The 22,810-nt window shown below is 48.1% G+C and overlaps 1 protein-coding gene across 1 annotated transcript; it reads left to right on the forward strand.

Annotated features, from left to right (window-relative positions):
- The first annotated feature begins 4,651 nt into the window (after positions 1-4,651).
- MSX2 (msh homeobox 2) lies at positions 4,652-10,956 on the forward strand. Its single transcript, XM_033180334.1, has 2 exons — positions 4,652-5,157; positions 9,232-10,956. Exons 1-2 carry the CDS (start codon positions 4,779-4,781, stop codon positions 9,654-9,656), a joined length of 804 nt encoding a protein of 267 aa, XP_033036225.1. The 5' UTR covers positions 4,652-4,778; the 3' UTR covers positions 9,657-10,956.
- Positions 10,957-22,810: the final 11,854 nt, after the last annotated feature.

Genomic DNA, 22,810 nt, shown 5'->3' on the forward strand with positions numbered 1-22,810 from the left:
AAATACTAGGCACTCTCATGTGACAGATGCGGAATCTACAGTGCAGAAAAGTGAAGTGATTTATCCAGTCTCCCAGGAAATACATGGTTCAACCTTACTTGAAGCCGCTTCAGCTCTAGGAGATCGGAGGCAGAGCTGTCTCCTGGGTTCAGTGCCTGCTTCCAGCACACTCAGCGCTACTCGGTATTTTGTGAAGCTTGTCACCTAGTTCTCACTAGCAACCCCGTGGACTGGGCATTAGCATGTCCATTTTCTGAAAGGCGAAACCAAGACCTAGCAAGGTGACGGTGGAACACGGTGAGAAATAGGGCCTGGATTTGAATATAGAACTACAGAAGGCCGACCCACAGCTCCTCCCCTCACACCTGCTGCCTCCAGAACTAGATGTCCCCAAGAACTCGCTATCCCCTCTCCAAGCTGTGGGACCTGCAAGGAGATGCAGCTTCTTTTACCACTGCCTCTCCTGCCCCCATCCTTGTGGTGGTCTTCTTCCAGGGGCACGATGTTGAATGAGGTTTTACCACAGCTGAAGTCAGGCCACCCTCTCCCCTCTCTGCGCCTGGACGACTTCATCTGTGGAATGGAGAGAAAGCTCGGGCTTTAGGGGGCCTTCAGTAATCTGCATCTTGCTTTTGGCAAAGGTTCCTTTTCTCCAGTCCCGGCTCAAACCCGGGTTTAGTCCCGACTCCGGACCTTAGGGGGCGGGAACAGGAGGACAGGAAAGAACCAGCTTGGACTTGCAGAGCTTCGCAAGCAAGACGTTTGTACCCCCAAAACCTCCAGCTGTGACCCTGAATACCTGTCTACCCGAGTTCCTGGGCTGTGTCACTCGGAAAGTGATCTCTCTAGACACCAGGGGACCGAACCGTCCCCATTCCCACTCCGCAAACACCGGTAGGAAAAATGAGCTCAGAGAGGAGCAGCCTTTTGCCCGAAGTCACACAGCGAATGTCTTGGGGGGTGGGTGAGCGGTGTTGTGGAATTCCTGGCGGATGTTGGCGCCCGCGGGTCTGCCCGCTTCTGATACCCGGGCTCAGTAGAATAGGCCGCTAACGAGCGCCCATTAGGAGGAATTGTCACTCCTCTGGGAGCGAGGTTGTCCCATTAGGGCGAATTGTCATTCCTCCTGGAGCGAGGTTGTCCCGGCTCCGCGCAGGCTGAGTGCTGGGGCCGAGAGCAATTAACGCGGCTCCGGCGCGGGCAGCCGCCTCTGCCCGGGGCAGCGGGGGCGGGGCAGGGCGGGGGCGGGGCGCCCGGCGCGGCTGGAGCCGGTCACCCGGCGCAGCCCCTTCCCCCGGAGCCCGCCTTTCATCTCCCCGCGCCTGGCGCCTGCCCGAAGCCCAGGCCAGTCTACAGCCCCCTTCGCTGCCCCTCCCCCAACCCCTTCTAGCCGCTGGGATCCAGCGTTCGGCCCTCGGGGTTACAAACGCTGCGGTCTGCGCGCAGCGCTCCACAGTTTGCAAGGAGTGTTTCCTCCCTGGGACTCGCGGCGCGCGTAGGCAGTTGCTTCAAGAAGGGACCTGGCCGGTGTAACACGCCCCGGGGAGCGCGGGAAGGTGCAGGGCTGAGGATCTGCGCTCAGAGGCCTCAGCCGCGCGGGGGGATTCCCGGGTCTCCCACTTCCACCTGCGCCACCGTGGGCAGAGTATTAGCGCTTCCCAGCCTTAGGCTTTCATCTGTGAAATGGGGAAAATAATCTGCTAGCAGCGGTGTGTTGGAAGAAACAAACAAGATCTTGGGTAGGTCCAGGCACTAAAGCATCCTTGAGAGTTGACGCTTCCTGGTGAATGAGTTCCACTTGGAACCCTTCTTTTTTGCTAGCAAATATTGCAACTACGCATAGATCCCTGGGCACTAACGTTTACTGAGTGCCTCCTACGTGACAAAGCCAGTCTTCCGCTAGATCACTGTCCCCAAACCAGGACACTTCTCACACCGAGCCAAATTCTCAGCCCCGGAAATTTTACAAAGAACCTACCGTATGGTCTGAGATGCACCTTATCTTTCGATACTTGGCAGGGAGAAAGCATTCGATACATTGTGATTGCTTTTGATATACAATAATGTTTTTAAACTGGACCTCCTATGCCTTCTAGTTACTTTAGGTAGCCTATTGAATTTAATCACCACCAGAGTCATCTCAGGTAAGGATTATTATCTCTTATTTTGGAGATTAAAAAAAAATGCTGGCTGGAGGAAGCAATTTGGAGTGCCCAAGGTCACTCCGCCAGGAAAAGGTGAATAAAACGTTCTGAAAACGCAGCCAAAGTTGGATTAAATGCAGACTTGGGGCTTTCCATAAAGGGCTAGCGTTGTGTTGCGGTTCCAGCCTTTTCCCAGCAGAATTGAGCCCCTTTCCCGATTTGTCTCCACCTCAGTAGAGAGCTGGGGAGGGAACTGGCAAAGACCCCAGGGCAGGCTGGTTCCTCTCTCAGCATCTTTCCGATTCATGGTCAGAGCTTGGCACTCTGGTTTCGAACACCAGTAATTTTTTTAAATCTATGTTTTCCTATTCCTGGCTTTATAATTTATTTATCTCTGCCTGGACTTCAGTATTCCGGAGTAGTAAAGGGGACCTGGCTTTTCCTTTCCCAGATAAATTCATTAAAACAAAGGAGTTCCAGTGGTATTGATTTTTGTTTCGAATTTCTCAGGAATGAGCCTGTGTGCCCTATGGCTGACAGATATTAACAAGGAGTTTTCAGGAATAATTATAAAACGTTGGCTGCGTTCAGCCTAACTGAAAGTTGCACCCTTTTGTACACTTTGGCAGCTGAGGGCTAAACGAATTTCAGATTTGCTTCCAAAATATATAGCCTGCACCTTGCCTTGTACATCTAGAAGGTACAGAAGTTAATCTGGATTTACCTGTACTGTATTTGAGATGCATATCAAGCCAACTATCACCAGGTATGACTCAAGGGGAAAACGCATACAGCTCCAGATAGTTTTCATAGATTTTTTTTATTTTTATTTTTTTTATTTTCTGAGCCTCCAGTTGGTTAAGAAGAAACGTGCATATTCTTTATAGTGGGAGAGAACTCTCAAGTTTTAGAAGACTGTGTTTAGGACTTACTCTTTTACTTTTTCAGGACCATCTTTAATCAAACTGAATTAACTGGCCTGTGCAGACTGTTTTTATCCTCTAAGATTCAGATAATACTTTTTTTCCAGTTCTTTCCGGGCCAGCACAGTTTCACTTCAGGGAAAGGTTTGGGGTGAAGGAAACAGTGCCTCAGAGAACTACATTGGGAAGAGTTTAAGGGTCCCTAGGTCTAGGGGTCAAGTTTCTAATACTCCTGAACTGGGAGGTAGCCTCCAAGCCTTGGTTATTTAAATAATTAAAAACAGTGTCTCTTCCTTCCAATGCTCTAGGGAATGTTTAGCAAGCATCTGCTGTAGGCGAGGTCCTGAGCTGGATGGCTTCCTATTTACCTCGTCAGTAGCAGGATAATCGTTCAGATATAGGAAAAGACAGCCGCAGCCTGAAAAGAGTCGTTTGAAGCTATCCTTCTAGGTCAGGCATTTTAAGGACCAGCGGAGAGATCCGAGGCCTCTAATCCTCGAAGTTCGCTCTCCCCTTCCCCAGGCTGAGACAGTCATCACTGAGGCTTTGGAAAGGAATTACCGAGGGTATAATTTGGGGTGGGGTGGAGACATCTATGTTTTTATGTAAAAAACCAGGTGCCATGAATAAAAGTATGCTTCTCAAAATGGTACGTAGGCCTGGGGTTTGCAAACTTGGAAGCCGATATTTCTGAGACTTGCAAACGGGAGGGAGGCACTAGATATTGGCGACTTTTCCTCCCCGCCACCCCCATTTACCCTCCGAGGCAAACACTGGCATTCAAACACGCAGGACAAACACAGGCTCAAACAAACTCACGAATGCACATTTGCACTGTCTTGAGAAAAAGGTCGGATCCGGATCTCGCTCAGAAAGGAGATTCAGGAGACAAGCACAGGGATTTCAACTTTCTAAAAGTGCGCTGGATTTGTTTTCTAGTGAGAGAGATGGGGACAACTTATTTAAATTCTCCACTCCGAACCCTTTGGGAGAGAGGCACTCCTGACTACTTCTCGGGCTCCTTCAGGCCTCTCTTTTCCAGGGGAATGCGCTATAATAATAACAGCGGACCCTTTTGAGCGCTGGCTGGTGGCGAGATACTCTTCTAAGTGTATACATTTCTTTTCACGGGGATATGGGCCTGTGAATTTCAGCACCGACTCTCTGGAATTGTAAAGTAAGCCACTTTTGACGCATAGTAGGGGCTTCGTAAATGTTTCTGCAATGCCATTTGCGGATCTTTGACGTATTCTGGCGGTAGAGGGAGAGTGGGATGGGCGCAGGGTCCCTTTTAAAGATGGGTCAGAAGAGAGAAGAAATGGGACTCAGCGAACTTCCTCTTTAAATAATCGCTCTTAATTAGGTCTCGGGCTTTTCAGTTTCGGCGTGATTATAACTCTTCAGGGATCGCCTAATAACAACTCTGCTGACTGCTCCTGTAATTAACTCCTAATTTATTTCAAAAAGAAAAAAAAAAAAAAAAAAAAGAAGGGGGGCCCAGCCCCTTCGGGAAGAGCCAATCAGGGGCGAGCGTCTCTGGCGTCAGCGCCAGGCCCGGCGCGGATTGGCGGCGCGCGTCTCCCACTTCCCCTCGGAGGAAAGGCTCGGCTCCCAGCGCGCCCCTCCCGTCTCCCCAGCGAAAAAGTTTGAGTCGCCGCTGCCGGGTTGCCAGCGGAGTCGCACGTCGGGAGCTACGTAGGGCAGAGAAGTCATGGCTTCTCCGTCCAAAGGCAGTGACCTGTTTTCGCCCGACGAGGAGGGCCCAGCGGTGGTGGCTGGGCCAGGCCCGGGGCCTGGGGGCGCCGAGGGGGCCGCGGAGGAGCGCCGCGTCAAGGTCTCCAGCCTGCCCTTCAGCGTGGAGGCGCTCATGTCCGACAAGAAGCCGCCCAAGGAGGCGTCCCCGCTGCCGGCCGAAAGCGCCTCGGCCGGGGCCACCCTGCGGCCACTGCTGCTGCCGGGACACGGCGCTCGGGAAGCGCACAGCCCCGGGCCGCTGGTGAAGCCCTTCGAGACCGCCTCGGTCAAGTCGGAAAACTCAGAAGATGGAGCGGCGTGGATGCAGGAACCCGGCCGATATTCGCCGCCACCAAGTGAGTGCGCGCTGGGGCCGGGGCAGGAGTAGGAGGTGGCTCGGGGTACTGGAGGGAGCGGGGGGACGGGTGTTCCAGGCTGGGGGTACAGAGACCCTTCTGCGTGCGCTACACTCCCGGGAAAGCAAACCCAGGGCCTCTGCACCCCTTGGTGCCCGGGGCGTTCGGCTCGCCGTCCGCATCCAAGACACACTCTAGGTAATAACTGCGATGTGTATGTCTGAGACTCCCTCCACATACAGATTGTTCAACTCGAGCGAACCCCAGCTGGGCTTACGGGGTCGCTTGGTGGTGCGTTTCTACAGCCCTCGGCCCTGCGCTCTGGCCACTTGGCTTGTTTTTGTTTCACTATTCCCCGGGGTCTCTTCCTGGGGAGTGAGGAAGATGGATCCATGTTCAATGAGCACTTGGATGTGCCGGGAACGAGACGAGTTCAAAACTCAACCCTGAGAGTTGTGCCCCCATTTAAAAGATGAGCTAACTGGGCTTAGCCAGACATTGAGTAGAAACCATTTTCTTTCGTGAGTCCCGCGGGTGTCAAAACCGGATCCTACGAAGGGATGGTGGCACCAGAGTCTGGTGCGGGGAGGAAATGTCTCCCTGTGGTCTCCGCAGCCAGCACCCCGCCGGCAAGGTTCTGAGCTTCGCCGAGAGCAGGCTGGGGCCAGAAGCGCACGGGCTCTTCTTGGCTCCCAGTAATAATTAACCGCATTCCATCAGGGCTTGAGAGTTAATAAAGTGATGCTCATTCGCTCACCAGATCCCGATACGCTCTAGGACCCCCAGGTGTAGGCACCAGACTTGTGACTACCCTATTTTTCAGACGTGGACTCTAAGGCTTTTAAAGAAGACGGCCTTTGCTTGTCCCAGGTTACCAACAACCGCTGATCGGCCAGAGGGACCTGGTGTCCACACCCTGCTCCTGTGTTTGATATACCCTGACCACTTTTGCTTCCTCTCCCCAGAGAGACTAGGTAGAAATCCGCACCTGCACCCCACTTCTGCGAGTGAGGCTGCGGAGATTTCTCCTCCGCTTCAGCATCCATTTTTGGTCCCTGGGTCCTTTTACAATTTGGAGACGTCATTCTTTACAGCTTCTTTTACTTTTATCTCTTGGCCTTTATGGTTTTTCTACCCCCTAATTTCCCTCCACCCCATCCCCTACCTAAGGAAAGGTGAGGGTGGGGGCTGTGGAGGGACTTTCTCCAAAGCTGAGAGAGATCCTTTCACTATTTACATCATTCAGCCCTCCAGACTAGAGGCACTGTATTTTGTTAACAAAACAAGGCCATATACCCAGGCGTCAGTGGCTGTCCCCTCTGGCAGCCTCTCTCCACCCTGTTAGAAACTGAAAGATTAAAAGGGGGAGGAGATTAAGGGACTCAAAGAATTTAAACTCAAGTTTGGATAGTGCTTTATAGCACTTTTCACCGTATTATCTTATCTCCTCTGTAGGGCAGCAGCCGGCCTCTTAACAGATGAGGACATTACAGCGAAGTTCAGAGAGGAATCAGCAGTTTGGGCCTGACCAAAAAAAAAAAAAAAAGCTTGGGACCATTTAATGATCACCTACCAGGTGGCAGACAGGGCTCTGGGCACTCTTAAAATTTTAGTACTGTGAACCACATTGAGGGATTAGTGTTACTTACCCACTTTATTGACAGTGGAGTAGAGGCTCAGAAAATTAAAAGACTTAATTTGTTTAACAAATATTGAGTACACTGAGTACACAGCCTACGGCTATGCCCAGCCAATGATACAGGCCTTAAATGGAGTAGTGTCCAGAGGTCAGGAATCCTGCCATCCTTTAGGCCTGTGGGTCTGGGAAGGCAATGACCCACTACCCCTGTAAACATCCCTGCCCTGTACTCAAGCTTCCCCGCTCTTGGTAAGGCAACCTTGGGCCCTGGCTGTGACCTTTCCATGAAAAGAACCAGAAATTCTGAGAAAGGAGTTTATAACCTGCACATTCTGCACATGTATCCCAGAACTTAAACGTAAAAAAACACCATAAAGAGTTGTTGGTGCTTTGGGCCTGGAGGTGGCAGCGGTAACCCTGTGGTCGGAGCAGTGGGTCCTGAGAATGCCAGGCGACGGAGCCTGGGGCGAGAGGGAGCTACCCGTCCGGGCCTGATTTTGTTATTTGGAGGAAGTAGGATAAACGCTGTTTTGCCTTATATAATCGCATCCTTCCTCTGGCTGGTTTAAAATTAGGTGGGGGTGGAGGGATGGGGAGTGTTGCATTGGGAGGAAGCCTCATAGCTTCATGGTTTTAATACATGTGCGATCCTGGTCACCTGGATTTCATAATTCAGATGTAACCCAAAGGAGCAGCTGGAATTACCCTGCCCAGGCGCGTAGTGTTTCAAAACCCCACGTAGAACCCGGGAGCAAGAGTGTATACACACTAGGAACTTGGTATCTGAGCTGAGACACCTGAGTCCTCCTGAGAGCCAGGCCTAGTTTGGAAAGGGCGAGAACTTTGCAGGTCTCTTGAGAGTCTCTGACAGTGTTGGTAATTTGTAAATTCAGAAACTGGCTCCCCAGCTCTCTGGTAACTTAGGGATTAGCAAATGCAAAAGCATAGACTTTTATGGTAGTTTCTTATCCTTCCCTTTCCCAGATGTCTGCTCTTTGGTTGGTTACAATGCCTCTTATCTCTTTTTGATTCAGTAAAGTGATGGGTAATAATGTGACACTAGAACAAATTCATCTCTTTTTGGAAATGGAAGCTGGGTTGGGACTTGTGCTGTGTCACCCTCAAGTATGAAGTGTAAACTCTTTCTTGGGCCACCAAAGTAACTAAACAAGAAATGCAACATTCTCCCATGAATACATTGGAGTTAATACTGTGGCCACATTTGGAAAATTAGCATAGCTCATAAAAGCCAAATGCAGAAAATTAATTGTTTAGCATTCTATTGCCACAGCTCTGTCCTCCTCTGCCCACCCACCCTTGAGGAAGACAAGCCCAAAGTTAGTTGATGCTGTGGAATCACAAGGATGTCCCAGTCTGTGATTTGCTGTAATTGAATCCATTTTAAATGTGGAGTCTGGATGCTGTTGGCATACCTTTATTTTGCTTGTTTTTCCCCTGTGACAAACTAATCATTTACACATTTGCCCGAAGCCATAGAATGGGTAGAGGGGATGACTAAGATGTCATCACGTGCTCTCAATTCGGAGGCAGCATGATTTCCCCTGACATTTACATTTATGGGCTAGCTAATTTTTCCCTTTGTCTTAGTAAAGTTTATTTTACAGAAGCACCCAGCCAAGAGCCTTATCCCACATCCAGATCTGTAAAATGATGTTCAGATTTTATAATCTGTGGACTGGATGCCATGACAGCTGTGTGACTGTTTATTGCGTGGGACTGCCCCCAAATTCAAAGATGCTATTAATTTACCAGAGACCTTATCTGCTCGATTATCCTTCATAAATATGCTGACGCAGTCCACTTTTTCTGGTTCAGTGAGGAGACCAAGGGAAACAGTTAACCCAGTTACTAAAACCTTTTTCATTTTCCTTCCCGTATGTGATTGTCTCCACATCCGAGGGAGCCTGGGATAATAATGAACCTGGTCTCCCATTTTTAAAGATGAGAAATTATGCTCAGAAGAGACAGTGTTTCATTTCTCACCGAACACTTGATTCCCTTGTCTTACATTTGTATGTTCTATTTCTATTATCTGTAATGCTGTTTGTTTTCCATATAGAAGGTTCAGTTACACCAATAGATTTCCAAACTTTCTGTTAAAAGGCTCATTTTTAAAAAATGAAGCAACTTGCCCATTTATATGTGGTCCCCCTCCCCCCAAGAAACATACATAATTTTGACAAAGGTACCTTTTTCAAAGATGAAACAAAGTATGTCTTTCCATACATAGATATGTATATGTGTATGTGTGTATATATGTATATGTATATATCATTTTTTTAAAGCTAAGTGCTTTCACTTAGAGGGGAGGCCGGAAAGGAAAAAACCTAGAGAGATGATGGGGGAGATGGGATTATTATTATTATTTTAATGTAACTTTCTTTTGCTAATCCGCTCACCTCTCTGTTCTCTAGGACATATGAGCCCTACCACCTGCACCCTGAGGAAACACAAGACCAATCGGAAGCCGCGCACACCCTTTACCACATCCCAGCTCCTCGCCCTGGAGCGCAAGTTCCGCCAGAAACAGTACCTCTCCATTGCAGAGCGTGCAGAGTTCTCCAGCTCTCTGAACCTCACAGAGACCCAGGTCAAAATCTGGTTTCAGAACCGAAGGGCTAAGGCGAAAAGACTGCAGGAGGCAGAACTGGAAAAGCTGAAAATGGCTGCAAAACCTATGCTGCCCTCCAGCTTCAGTCTCCCTTTCCCCATCAGCTCGCCCCTGCAGGCAGCGTCCATATATGGAGCATCCTACCCGTTCCATAGACCTGTGCTTCCCATCCCGCCCGTGGGACTGTATGCCACGCCAGTGGGATATGGCATGTACCACCTGTCCTAAGGAAGACCAGATCAATAGACTCCATGACGGATGCTTGTTTCAAAGAGTTTCTTCTCCCTCTCCAAGAATGCAGTACCAGCCAATACTCCTGCTCTGCTAACCCTGCGTGCACCACCCTAAGCGGCTAGGCCGACAGGGCCACACGACATAGCTGAAATTTGTTCTTTAGGTGGAGGCACCAAGCCCTGTTTTCTTGGTGTAATCTTCCAGATGTCCCCTTCTCCTTTCACAAAGATTGGCTCTGATGGTTTTTATGTATAAATATATATATATAATAAAATATAATACATTTTTATACGGCAGACGTAAAAATTCAAATTATTTTAAAAGGCAAAATTTATATACATATGTGCTTTTTTCTATATGTCACCTTCCCAAAAGACACTGTGTAAGTCCATTTGTTGTATTTTCTTAAAGAGGGAGACAAATTATTTGCAAAATGTGCTAAAGTCAATGATTTTTATGGGATTATTGACTTCTGCTTATGGAAAACAAATACTAGAAATAGACACAATGCACATAGAAAATATTAGATATGGAGAGATTATTCAAAGTGAAGGGGACACATCATATTTCTGCATTTTACTTGCATTAAAAGAAACCTCTTAATAGACTCCATTTGTTCCTACCTCTCCCCTGCCCCCCACCGCCCCACCAGACACACATTTAAAAAATTTTTCCTTCTTTAAGAATATTTTTGTAAGACCAATACCTGGGATGAGAAGAATCCTGAGACTGCCTGGAGGTGAGGTAGAAAATTGGAAACACTTCCTAATTCTTCTCAAAGCTGTCGGTAGCTTGCTTTCAGATAATTGGAGAGTAAAATGTTAAAGCCTGTTTAGAGGAATTGATGGTTTCTGAGAAATACTAGGTACATTCATCCTCACAGATTGCCAAGGAGATTTGGGTGGGGGTATAGTAATTTTCTGCTTAAAAAATGAATATCTTGTAACCATTACCTATATGCTAAATATTCTTGAACAATTAGTAGATCCAGAAAGAAAAAAAACTATGCTTTCTCTGTGTGTGTACCTGTTGTATGTCCTAAACTTACTAGAAAATTTTATATACTTTTTTACATGTTGGGGGGCAGAAGGTAAAGCCATGTTTTGACTTGGTGAAAATGGGGTTGTCCAACAGCCCATTAAGCTCCCTGATATTTCACCTTCCTGTCCATCTCTCCCCTCCCTCCAGTATACCTTTATCCCTTTGAAAGGGTGCCTTGTACAATTTTATATATTTTATTGAAGAGTTATCTCTTATTCTGAATTAAATTAAACATTTGTTTTATTGCAGTAAAGTTTGTCCAAACTCACAATTATTTTAAGAGGTGCTCTCTGTTCTCAGCTGGGCTCAGCTCGAAAGCGCTACCCAGATGAGGGGGAGCTGGTATTTTGTAATATTTTAATGTAAATCAACCAAGAGTTGTGGCCAGATTCAGCCATGTTGGGGTGATTGGTGGTGGCGGGGAGTGAACTGAAACTACTGAAATACTTTGAAATGTTTCCTCTGGCAGCTTGTTACTCATGGAAAAGAGGTGGAATTGCTGCGAGGAGTTTTTCAGAAAAAGTGCAGTGAAAGATGAACTTTAAATAAGTAGTGGGGCAGAGAGATCAGCCAGTATCTAAGTCATTTGTATATGATCAAGGGAAAATCTTGAACTTGAATTCTCCCAGCTACCAACACATCAAACTTAAAACTGAGGAAAAGGGTCCTTACGGCTATTTGCAAATGGATATGGTAACGAGGTGCATTCGCTGGGCTGGGAGATGGAAGCCCGCTCGCTCCCCTTTCAGGAGTGTGTCAAATCGCATTCCGTTTACCATTCCTATCTCCTTCCAAGGAGATGGACTCCGAGCAAACACTCTTCGGTTTGAAGTGGGAAGGTGGTTCATTCAAGTCCCTTTGCTACCCAGCCTTCCCTCTCCCAGTGGAAACGATACAGAACTGCAGTCAGGCTTGGGTTTTGAGGCGTCACGATAAAATGGTGATGGGTGGAGGACGCTGAGAAGGATCTTAAACTCAGCTTTCTGTCGCACAAATAAATCTGAAGTGGTTCCTGGTGATTGATACCTTTCCGAGGTCAGTGTTCGGATGGGAGGCTCCGGTGACTCGGAACAGAGGCAGAAAAGATACAAGGACTTCTTGCTGCTTAAACAGCGCGGCGGGCAGATTGGCACCTGGCACCTACCAGGACTGGCGCTTCGTCCGGCGTTTCCATTGTGCCCGCACGCACTTTGAAAGTGGGCCCCGGAAACTCCGTTTCTCCTATGGGGCGGGGTCGGGCAACGTGGTTCAGAAGTTTCACAAGCTCCAGCGCAGAAGTGATCCAAATCGAGGGGTCGGCTCGAAGTCCGGGGCTGATTTTGTCTTGCTCAGTCGCTCCGCCCGAGCTGAGCCGCTGGAGCGACCCAAACCTACCTGGAAGCGCGTCTCTGCAGTCCCGCTGGACTTCTCCGGCTCGAACTCCTAATCTCAGCCCGGAATCCAGCCATATTCATTTAAGGATTGCGTTTTCCAAAGGCCAAAGCCTCTCCTGGTTTCGTCATCAGCCGCCTAGTTGGGTCCCTAATTAGCCTGTCCACCGGGCTTCCTTCCCGGCGCCGCTTGGACCCCGCAGCCCCGGGCGATCTCAGCCCCGGTGGGGAATCCGGAGACGCCGGCTCCGGGTTCAGACCCTGCTTGTCCCCAGGAGCACTGGGTCGCGAATCAGTGCGATCCGGAGAATAGGGGCTGCATCTTGCGTGGCTGGCCGGTTAGACTGGAATCCGTCTGGGGAACTGCGCACCATCCTCATCGCCCCAGACGCCGAAACAAAACCCGAGGTTCGGAGAGGGGAAAAACAGTTGTTCAGGCTCGAACACACGCATCCCAGCGCTCATAGGTGGATGGGGTTACCGAACTGAGAACCAAGCCGGAGGTCCGCGAAGCCGGGCCGCCACCTTGCTCTGGGGCTCCCTTCAAGCCAGCAGTCAGGGGTTGGGTTCCGAGTCACCGCGGTCCGGGCCTCGGTCAGGCTTGGTCGGGCACACAGGGCGTTTCAGAGGCCTGACTGACAACCTGTGGCGGCAGAAGGACTCTCCCTCACCAGGGACCCGCGAAGGCGCGCGTTGCAAATTAAAGCCGAAGATGCTAGTGTGCGGGCCTTAGACATCCTTGCATCCGATGCCAGAAGCCTGGCACGCAAATTTACCCACCCTTCCATACTTTCAGTGCTTTGTTCGAAACTCTTCAAGAGACACAGCTCTGCTTTTTGGAAAGAGAGGCAGAGAGCCCCTGCGGAGTGCAGAACTAGGCTTTTTTTTTTTTTTTTTTTTTTTGCCCCCCACCAGTGTTCTCATTTAGTTGCCACACATCCCTTGGAGAGGTATTATGGATGTCATGTACAGTTGAGGAAACTGAGGCACGAAGAGGTGGCTCACTGAGGTCACAGAGCTGATAAGTAGCGGCAGGGAAATCCAGGCCTCAGTGTGAGTGGAGGAGGTGGGCATGAAAGACAGTGAGGGCAAATCAGGCAGGAGGTGTCTCAGAAATGACCCCAGGGCCTGTTGAACACTCTGGATCCCCAGACTCTGAGATCCCAAGTCTGCAGTCTCTCTCCAGCTCCCCTTCCCATCCCTCATTGCTCCTCTAACACAGTGGACCTGGGGCTCAGATCCAGCCCTCCCCTCTCCCACTCCCAGCCCTGCCTTGGCGATCATGGGGGGAATGGAGGGAGCAGGGCGGCAGGAGGTAGGCAGTGAAGGCCTGGCTGAGAGCGGTGGCTGGAGAAAGTCTGCCTGACCCGACTGAAAAGAGGATCCCTGCCTTTGAGCAGAACCTTGTCTGACCGAATGAAAACTCCCACGGCCATTCTTTGCTTTAAAAGCCGCTCATTTGCCACGGGTTGGAGAGGCCATTTCCCCACCCCCACTCCGTCTCCACTGCAGGGTTTCAAATAAGCATAAACCTCGTTTATAAAAGAACCCACGTCACACACACACCCTCCCCGAAATCACAGGGCCTGGTTGGTGAAGTTGACTGTGTCTGTTCCTCTCCTTCCATTTTTGTAAGCAAAAGTGTTTTTTCCCCCCATTGGTGATGCTGCAGGATTCTTTAACAAAATAAAGTGGTCACAGCAACGAGGAAAAGCCCTCGGTCAACTCCTGGACCCCTTTACCCCCTCTCCCACCCCCAGCCACCCTCTCACCTCCTCCCTCCTACAAACTAAATAAAAAGCAGTAAAATTACTTTCCAGAATAGTCTGCTTCAAAGCGAACAGAGGACCAGGCTGCAGGAATCCCGAGTCTTGCCCTGATAAGGTTTGTAATAATCAAATCCAAACTCCATCCACCTCCCTTGACTCTTTCCAACCTCCTCCGGACCTCTCTGCATTTGTTGATGAAAACACTTTGATGTCCTGAGTCCTCCAAACAATTATTATTATAATTTTAAACAACCTGGTATTTTCCATTACTAACGGCTGAGGCTTTGAAGTTACACCTCATAATTTCCTAAATTAAATAAATCATTTTAAGTTTGCACTGGGAGGCTTTTAATAGCAGAGAAAGGAATATCATTATCTTATTGAGACCCAATTGTGGTGGCTCCAGTTTGGCTGTAGCTAGGGGCAAAGTAGGCTCACTCTAACAGACATACTTTATTAACCTCCCATAACTCTTGAAAGAACATTTTTATATTTTCTTTGATTTCCCCCCTCCCTATCTTGTTTTAATGCTGTCCCAACCTTTAATTAGTGCCTAATATGAAAAGCATTATTTTTTTAATGCTATGTAATTTACCAGCGGCAACAGGCCAACTTAACAATTGTTTATTAGACTTGGTTTTTCACACAGGGCAAAGAATGCCGCTCCAAACCCAACTTTTCATGGGTGGTTGCACTAATTAATACAGTGTCTGAGACTCCTAGGGGGTTTTTTAATATTGAAGCCTATGGGGGCGGAAGGGGGTTTTAGAAGTCCAGCTCCTGCCGACGAAGTTCTCTCTCTGATTTCTTTCATGCTGTTTTGATCCTGTCTGTGGAGTCAGCACAGACAGAAACTGTTCCCTGGCTCCGAAGACTCCAGGATCCCGAGGAAACAGCCCCGGGAACCCCTAGCACCTCCACTTGTGATTATGTCTTGAGGCCTAGGCTTGGGGTACAGAGAGCCCAAGGCTCACTCCAGGCTTGGATGTGGGGGTTCCCCTCCTTCTGCCTGGAGGGGAAGGAGCTGGCTTGATGGCTTGGGCTGGGAACGAGTCAGGCTCTGGGGGGCAAATGCCAGGTCTCCCAGGCACCAGGCAGCGCTTGGCTCTGGGCATAGAATTTGCTGAAACTGAGTCAGGGACAGGGATGGGGTGGGGGAAGGCTGGGGGGGACCCAGGCTAGCTTCCTTCCTGTCTTTGCTTCCTCTGACTTTTCTGCTCCATTTTCCTCATTCTTTTGTCTCTCATTTCCCTTTCTCATCTTTCGCACTCCCTCCTTTTCACCTCTTTCTCTTCCTTTTTTTGCTGTCCTGCTTTTATTACCTTTTCTCCACCTTTCATTCTTTCTCATGTCTGTCCCACTATATACCTTTCTAATTTTTTCCTCTGTCTTCTTATTGTCGGTAACTACTTTTCAAGTTCTCATTTTTAACTCTCTTTTCCCTCTCTTCCCCCACCCCCTTCTTTGCCTGTCACTTTGCTCCTCCATGGCGTCTCTCAATTTTTTTGTTTTCTAATTGATTCTCATTCCCAACGTCTCCTATTTCCCCCCTTCTCTTCTCTTTTCCATTCTCTCTTCCCGGGTTCCAGCGATTTCGTGCCGGATTCTGGGAGCCCAGCCCAGCGCGCCAGGAGCAGTGCGCCCAGCGCTGCGCCCAGCGCAGGGGGTTCCTCCTCACCTCGCCCCTTCCGGCGCCCTTCCCTCCTTAGCGGCACCTGGCAAGCCAGCAAGGGAGTGACCCTTGCGCAGGAAGGGGGCGCGTCACCCGGTTTCCCCATAGAACCGTGGGCGTCGCGGGCGAGAAGGGCAGCGTCCAGGCTCTCGGCCCCTTCCGCCCCGCCCGCCGCCGGCCGCCCGTTTGATGTCGCGGGCCCGGCAGGAATGCGGCCGGGTTATCAATCACCCAGCTGGATCCCGAAGGTCTCTGCCTAATCACATTTAATTGCTCGTGGAGGCCCACTCTCGCCTCGGGCCGGCCGCCGCGCTCAATTACTCCCCAAATACCTGCCATCAATAAATACGCACTGACACCGGCCCGGCCCGCTACACCCGCACGGAAGATCGCAGCCGACCAGGCGCCCTCCTCCCTGCCCCTTGTCCCCCATCATTAAACTTACACCTCGACGCCCAAAGGAGCAAGCCAAGCAGATAATAACAGCCCCCTGTAACTGAACGCTTCCCAAGTGCCAGACACTGTTGCTCGGCGATTTACACCAATCAGCTCACGAGTGCTAGTGAGTGCTCGTGGATTTCACCACCGTCCGGGAGATGGTCTTGCCATCTCCTTTGGAGTCAAGGGAACCAGGCTCAGATCATTCATTAATGCGTCCGAGGTGGGGTAGATAGGCAGTGACCCAACTGGGATGGGGCCTTGCAACCCCGTGATTCCACAGCCCTTGGACAAAAGCGCGAGGCAATAGTGCCTCCCAGAGGCCAGAGATTTACCTGGGGTCCCGGGCGCTAAGGTGTGCTGACCAGCACCTGAAGCCAGGTGCTTATTTAATCAGCATTCAGGCAGGATTTTATTTGTTCCTCTCACCAACTTTGTGAAATAGGCACTCGTAGCCCCATTTTCCAGATGTGACCTAGGGGGACTTCACCCTCCAACTGAGGCCCCGGCCTCTCTTCAGCCTGAACACTTTCACCTCTCCGGGCTGCCCTCCACTCCCCCTCCCCCGGCATTCTGCACTCCATTTTCACTCTATACCTTCAAAGCAACCCTGAAATTCAAGAACTATGGTTTCTCCCATTTTCTCAGAGCAGCAAACTGCCTAAGGAGGTGACACAGCAAGGCAGGAATCACACAGTGGGTGAGCTCAGAGCCCAGAAATCCATGCCGGCCCCAGCCCCAGCTATTTGCATTACGCGATCCTGCTTCTGCTGAGAGTCTTTACTTTAAAAGAGAGCACATCATGTCTACATTTTATGTGGTTTACCATTCATGGGGAGACAATAATTACACTTCTAAACAAAGATGAAGGGGGTGAGTGTCATCTGAAGTCAGCCTGTGACTTCCTTTATTTCATACCCTTTCTTAATCTCTTGTATTTATGTATAAAATATATGCCAGTGTCCAAATACTCTCATATTCAGGATCTCACATGGCCCTCAAGGCAATAGGTGGGGAATTAATTACATTCCCATCTTAAATAAAATAAAAAAGGTGCTCTGAGAGGTGAGGTGACTTGTCTAAAGTCACACAGCAAGGAAACAGAGCCAAGCTTGACACATTGCTGTGCAGCATCTTTTCACCTGGATGAGGTTAAGTCCTTGCTAGACTGGACGTGTGTGTGTATGTGTGTGTGTATGTGTGTGTGTGTGTGTATGTGTGTGTGTGTAACCACGAAAGTGTACATTTCCCTGAAAAGGGTTTCTGGGTTGCAGGGTCTGATATAAAAAGCACTGTTTTAGTGGCAAAGCTCTGCCTATTTTTATTTCAGTGCTGAGAATGCTTGATGATGGAAAAACTGACTTTGTAAAGAAATTGTGTATAAGACGCTAAAGTGCCTCTCGAAATCCCATCACAGAAAATTACCTGAAAGGTAGTGGTGATGGATAAGGCAGTTATTGATGTGAAACTGGCCAATTTGGGGAAAGTCTGAAGGCTGCAAGTGTTCATCTCCTCCTCCCTCCCACCGCATCAGGGGCTCGCCCCGTCTAGTCTTTCCGGTTGGATTTCTCTTTGTTTAGCAATGGGAACAGAGAGGAGCCAAAAAGACAACGTAGAAAATCCCAGGGGTGGGTGTGGGGAATATGATCTCAATTGAGAATTCCAGGAAAGCAACTGGGCAGTGAAGTCACTGGGAATGGATGTGGGGTGGGGGTGGGGCAACATGCCTCAGCCTCTGTGCCCTCAAGAGGTGCTGGCACAGGGTAGTGCCATGTGGCCACTGCCTTTGGGACTGAGTGTGCAAATCTAAATTATTACTAGGTTAGGGGCATCCGTGTCTTGCATAGACACCACTAAGCCACAGCCCACTTTCATGAGAAGGTAAAACAGTGTTTCCCACTTACAAATAGCAGGAAAATGCCAAGGAAATTAGACCTCAGAAGGAAAGATTTCCAGAGCCTGGGGTTGCTGAAATATTTTTTCAGGGCACTCATGCCCACGTTTTTCTCCACATGCAATCCCTATCTAAGTCTGGGACTAGAAAGAGGACCCACAGGCTTTTTTAAAGAATAAGATTAATAAAATGAATGTGAAATGACACTTTGGGGTCCAAAATGACAACATTAACAACACACAAACTCAACCTTCTTTCTCCTTTAATCAACAGTAAGTTAATAATTACTTTTGCTGAATTTCAGCACATATCAGTTGTCCTAAGTATTGAACCTGTGATGCCCCAGAACTTTCCTGAAATTCTCAACCCAGAATTATTAAAATTCACTACAACTAAGAAGAAAAAAAAGAGATGTATTCTACATCTCATTAGATAATAATTGAATTAAATGAGCACTTTCTGTGTGCCAAGAAGTCCTTTACATAAGGACTCCATAAGGATGGAGTCCTTTACATAATTTCATTTTCAAACACATAGTAGCACAGTCACACATCATCCCCATTTTATAATTAAGGAAACTGAGACCTTGAGAGATTGCGTAACTTCCTCATGGTTTTGCCACCGGTGAACGACAAAGCTGAGATTTGAGCTATTGACTCTAAAGGAACACGCTCTCAAAACTGCTGCTGTAGGGCATTCACTGTTTGGGGTTTGTGTCTCCTATAGGAGCAGAAGCCGGGATGGAAGAAATGGTCTTTGAGTCCATTGGGTTTCTGAACTGATTTAAATAGGAAGTTGTCGGCCGGGCACGGTGGCTCATGCCTGTAATTCCAGCACTTTGGAGAGCCGAGGTGGGTGGACCACCTGAGGTCAGGAGTTTGAGACCAGCCTGATGAAGATGGTGAAACCCCATCTCTACTAAAAAAAAAAAAAAAAAATACAAAAATTAGCCAGGCACAGTGGCAGGTGCCTGTAATCCCAGCTACTTGGGAGGCTGAGGCAGAATTGCTTGAACCCTGGCAGCAGAGGTTGCAGTGAGCTGAGATCGCAGCGTTACACTCAAGTCTGGGTGACAGAGTGAGACTCTGACATTTCAGGCTAATATCTTGAATGAGGGGCAGAATAATATTGAAGGGCAACACGATAAAATATTAGAGCAGAAGGGAATTTTGTTATCATATCATATAAGAAGTTCAGAGTGAAAGTGACTTGCCCAAAGTCACATAGCAATTGTGTGAAGGAACAATATTGCAAAAGAAAAAAAAAGAGAGAGAGAGAGGGCCATATTTCTAGTTCAGTTCAGCTGAACTAGATAGAACTAGCTCAAATGGCTCGGGAGATTTGATTTCTGAGCAACTTGAAATTCAGTTCTTCTGTACCTTAAATGTTAAGTAACTCACTAAGAGAAGCAGCAGCAACAGGGACACCAGGATGGGAAGTGGGTTTTGGTTTTCAAAAATATTTATCCATCCCCTACAGCCTCATCCACATTATACTCATAATATATACCGTGTGTGTGTGTGTGTGTGTGTGTGTGTGTGTATTTTTTTTTTTTTTTTTGAGACAAAGTCTCGACCTGACACCCAGACTGGAGTGCAATGGCACAATCTCGGCTCACTGCAACCTCCTGCTTCCAGGTTCAAGAGATTCTCCTGCCTCAGCCTCCTGCCTCCTGAGTAGCTGGGAGTATAGGTGCACGCCACCATGCCCAGTTAATTTTTTGTATCTTTAGTACAGACAGGGTCTCTCCATGTTTGCCAGGCTGGTCTCATACTCCTGACATCGTGATCTGCCCGCCTCGACCTCCCAAAGTGTTGGGATTACAGGCGTGAGTCACCGTGCCTGGCCATATGCATATTATTTGATTTTATCAAATGCATACTATTTTCCCAAGCTCAGAGAGTAAAAGTATTTTTAGATAACATTGCTATTTTTATTAATCTTTTAACATGCCATCATGATCAAAATAGTACGCTTGCTAGGCAACAAGACAAATCTCCAACCCCGCCATACTTTCTTCCTAATAGATTGCTCTGGCTATACTCCTCCTTTTATTTTGGTGCTTACACCAAAGAGTACCAAATGATATATCTGAGTTACTGAGCCCAAGTTCAAGCTAGCCACTGATGGCTCTCTACACCTCACTTTAGCATCTGTAAATCAGGGCAGGGATTAGCAGCCAAGAAAGAGATAGAAAGCCCATTAGGTCAAAGTATTTTTCTGTTTTGTTCTGAACTATATCCCTAGTGCTCAGCGTACTGCATGGCCCATAGTAGGTGTTCAGTAAGCACAGGGCCCATTCAATAAATGAAGATGAATGTTTTATCAAGTCATATAACAGTTCTGGGAAAATTCGAGGGCTCTGGGTTTGACTGATTTTTTTTTTTTTTTGAGGCGGAGTCTCGCTCTGCCGCCCAGGCTGGAGTGCAGTGGCCAGATCTCAGCTCACTGCAAACTCCGCCTCCCGGGTTCACGCCATTCTCCTGCCTCAGCCTCCCGAGTACCTGGGACTACAGGCGCCCGCCACGTCGCCCGGCTAGTTTTTTTGTATTTTTAGTAGAGACGGGGTTTCACCATGTTAGCCAGGATGGTCTCGATCTCCTGACCTCGTGATCCGCCCGTCTCGGCCTCCCAAAGTGCTGGGATTACAGGCTTGAGCCACCGCGCCCGGCCCTGATTTTTTAAAGCTTTGGAAAATGTACAGGTTTGCCATGAGTTCAAACCTTTAAAAAGTTGGTTTGGTTCACGAAACAATAAAAATGATTTGCCTTTGGCAAGATGGGCCAGGTAGTGCTATCAAGGCAGTTATAAAAATATTCTTGATTTGGTTCAAGTCTCTGATGACTAGTCACAGATGAATATTAAAGAAACTTTCACAGCCTCAACTGGTGGGTTTGCCAGACTATAGAGAGCCAGTTCAACTTGTCCTTATATTTCACGAGCGAAAAACGTTTAAAACACGGCATTCAATGAAACCCTTCTGAGTTATAAAATCGTGTAGAGTTAAAACTCTTCTTTAGAGTTTGTTTTACGGTATGGTCCAGTAGTTAATTAATGCGCCCTCTCCAAGAGGGATGCAAGGGGAGAGAATTCTGACTCTGACTTGTAGCTAGTTTGAAAAGAAAGGGGAATCCTCAGAAAACCTTCTTTTATTGTCTTTAAAGTCCTCAGTGTTCTTTTCTGTAACATGGGACTCCTGGTTCTTCTTATAGCCCTCAGATGTGTGTTCAAAGGCATAATTAAGGCATAGTAACATTTCTGCCCCCTCGAGACCAGTAATAGAGGTGTTGTTGTTGTTGTGTTGTTGTTGTTGTTGTTGTTTGAGTCGGAATCTTGCACTGTTGCCTGGCCTGGAGTGCAATTGTGCGATCTCAGCTCATTGCAACCTCCACCTCCCAGGTTCAAGCGATTTTCTTGCTTCAGCCTCCCGAGTAGCTGGGATTACAGGTGCCCGCCACCATCCCCAGATAATTTTTTGTATTTTCAGTAGAGACAGGATTTCACTGTGTTGGCCAGGCTGGCCTCAAACTCCTGACCTCATGATCCGCCCGCCTCAGCCTCCCAAAGTGCTGAAATTACAGGCATGAACCACCACACCCAGCCCATTAATAGGATTTTTTTTTCTTTTCTTTTTTTTTTTTTTGAGATGGAGTCTCGCTCTGTCGCCCAGACTGGAGTGCAGTGGCCAGATCTCAGCTCACTGAAAGCTCCGCCTCCCGGGTTTATGCCATTCTCCTGCCTCAGCCTCCCGAGTAGCTGGGACTACAGGCGCCCGCCCCCGCGCCTGGCTAGTTTTTTGTATTTTTTAGTAGAGACAGGGTTTCACCATGTTAGCCAGGATGGTCTCGATCTCCTGACCTCATGATCCGCCCGTCTCAGTCTCGCAAAGTGCTGGGATTACAGGCTTGAGCCACTGTGCCCGGCCTCCATTAATAGGATTTTAAAGCAAAAGAGCACTTCTAGGAATTTGATAGGAAATTTAGAAGTAGTAATTTCATAATAAAAAGTGTCATCTCTACTAGCTTGAACTGTGTTCAACTCTTAGTATCTCTAGAGGTTGAGGGAAACACATCTTTTTAAAGGACTTAATATGTAGGTCACAGGACCCAGAGCTGGGGGTACAGTAAACCTTTGTGAAATTTATCTTGATTTTCGAGGTAATTGAAAAGAAATTTGATCATTTCACACATTACTAATTCATAGATTGTAAAAATCTCCCCCAAACTCTGACAGTCTCTCTGCACTTATCGGAACCCAGATTTCTAAACTCAGGGCCAGAATGAGGTCTCACGTTACTAGGACTTCATCACTTTTCAAAAATATACAGCAGGCCATTTGCTGGTAGGTTATGAAATATGATCGTAAATTAAAACTAAATGACTCACATAAAATAAAAGGACAAAGAGCACTTTGTGATGCCGAGAGCTCCGGTTTGATTGTGTTAGTTCATTTATTTGGGTATTTACAGCATTTCAGAAAGCCAAGTAACTCCATCTACTCTCAGTTGATGGTAGGCACGTGATACTGTTACTGCCAAGCTTTGCCTACAACCCACCGCAGAACCAATGAATAAGACCAGACATTTGGACACCTCTTTATAGTTTACAATGTTCTGTCACCTACGTTTTTTCTGCGAGGCAGGTAGCATGAAGTAGAGGAGGAAGCAGCCTCACACACTTAGGGATGGGTCACAGGTACTCAGAAGAGTCGGGACTTCACAGGAAACCGAAAATTTAAGCTAAAGGACACATGACTTATTATTTTTTTTAAATGAGTTAGGGGCTAAGAATGTGGGTATACCCGAGAGATTGGTGGAGGAGAGATAATGTGGTAATATTGATGCAGCCTTTTGTTTTTGGTTTTGGTTTTTTTGAGACAGAGTCTTACTCTGTCACCCAGGCTGGAGTGCGGTGGTGCAATCTTGGCTCACTGCAACCTCTGCCTCCTGGGTTCAAGCCATTCTC

Source organism: Trachypithecus francoisi, unplaced genomic scaffold, assembly GCF_009764315.1.
Source record: "Trachypithecus francoisi isolate TF-2019V2 unplaced genomic scaffold, Tfra_2.0 Lachesis_group2, whole genome shotgun sequence".
In the NCBI taxonomy this organism is placed as follows: domain Eukaryota; kingdom Metazoa; phylum Chordata; class Mammalia; order Primates; family Cercopithecidae; genus Trachypithecus; species Trachypithecus francoisi.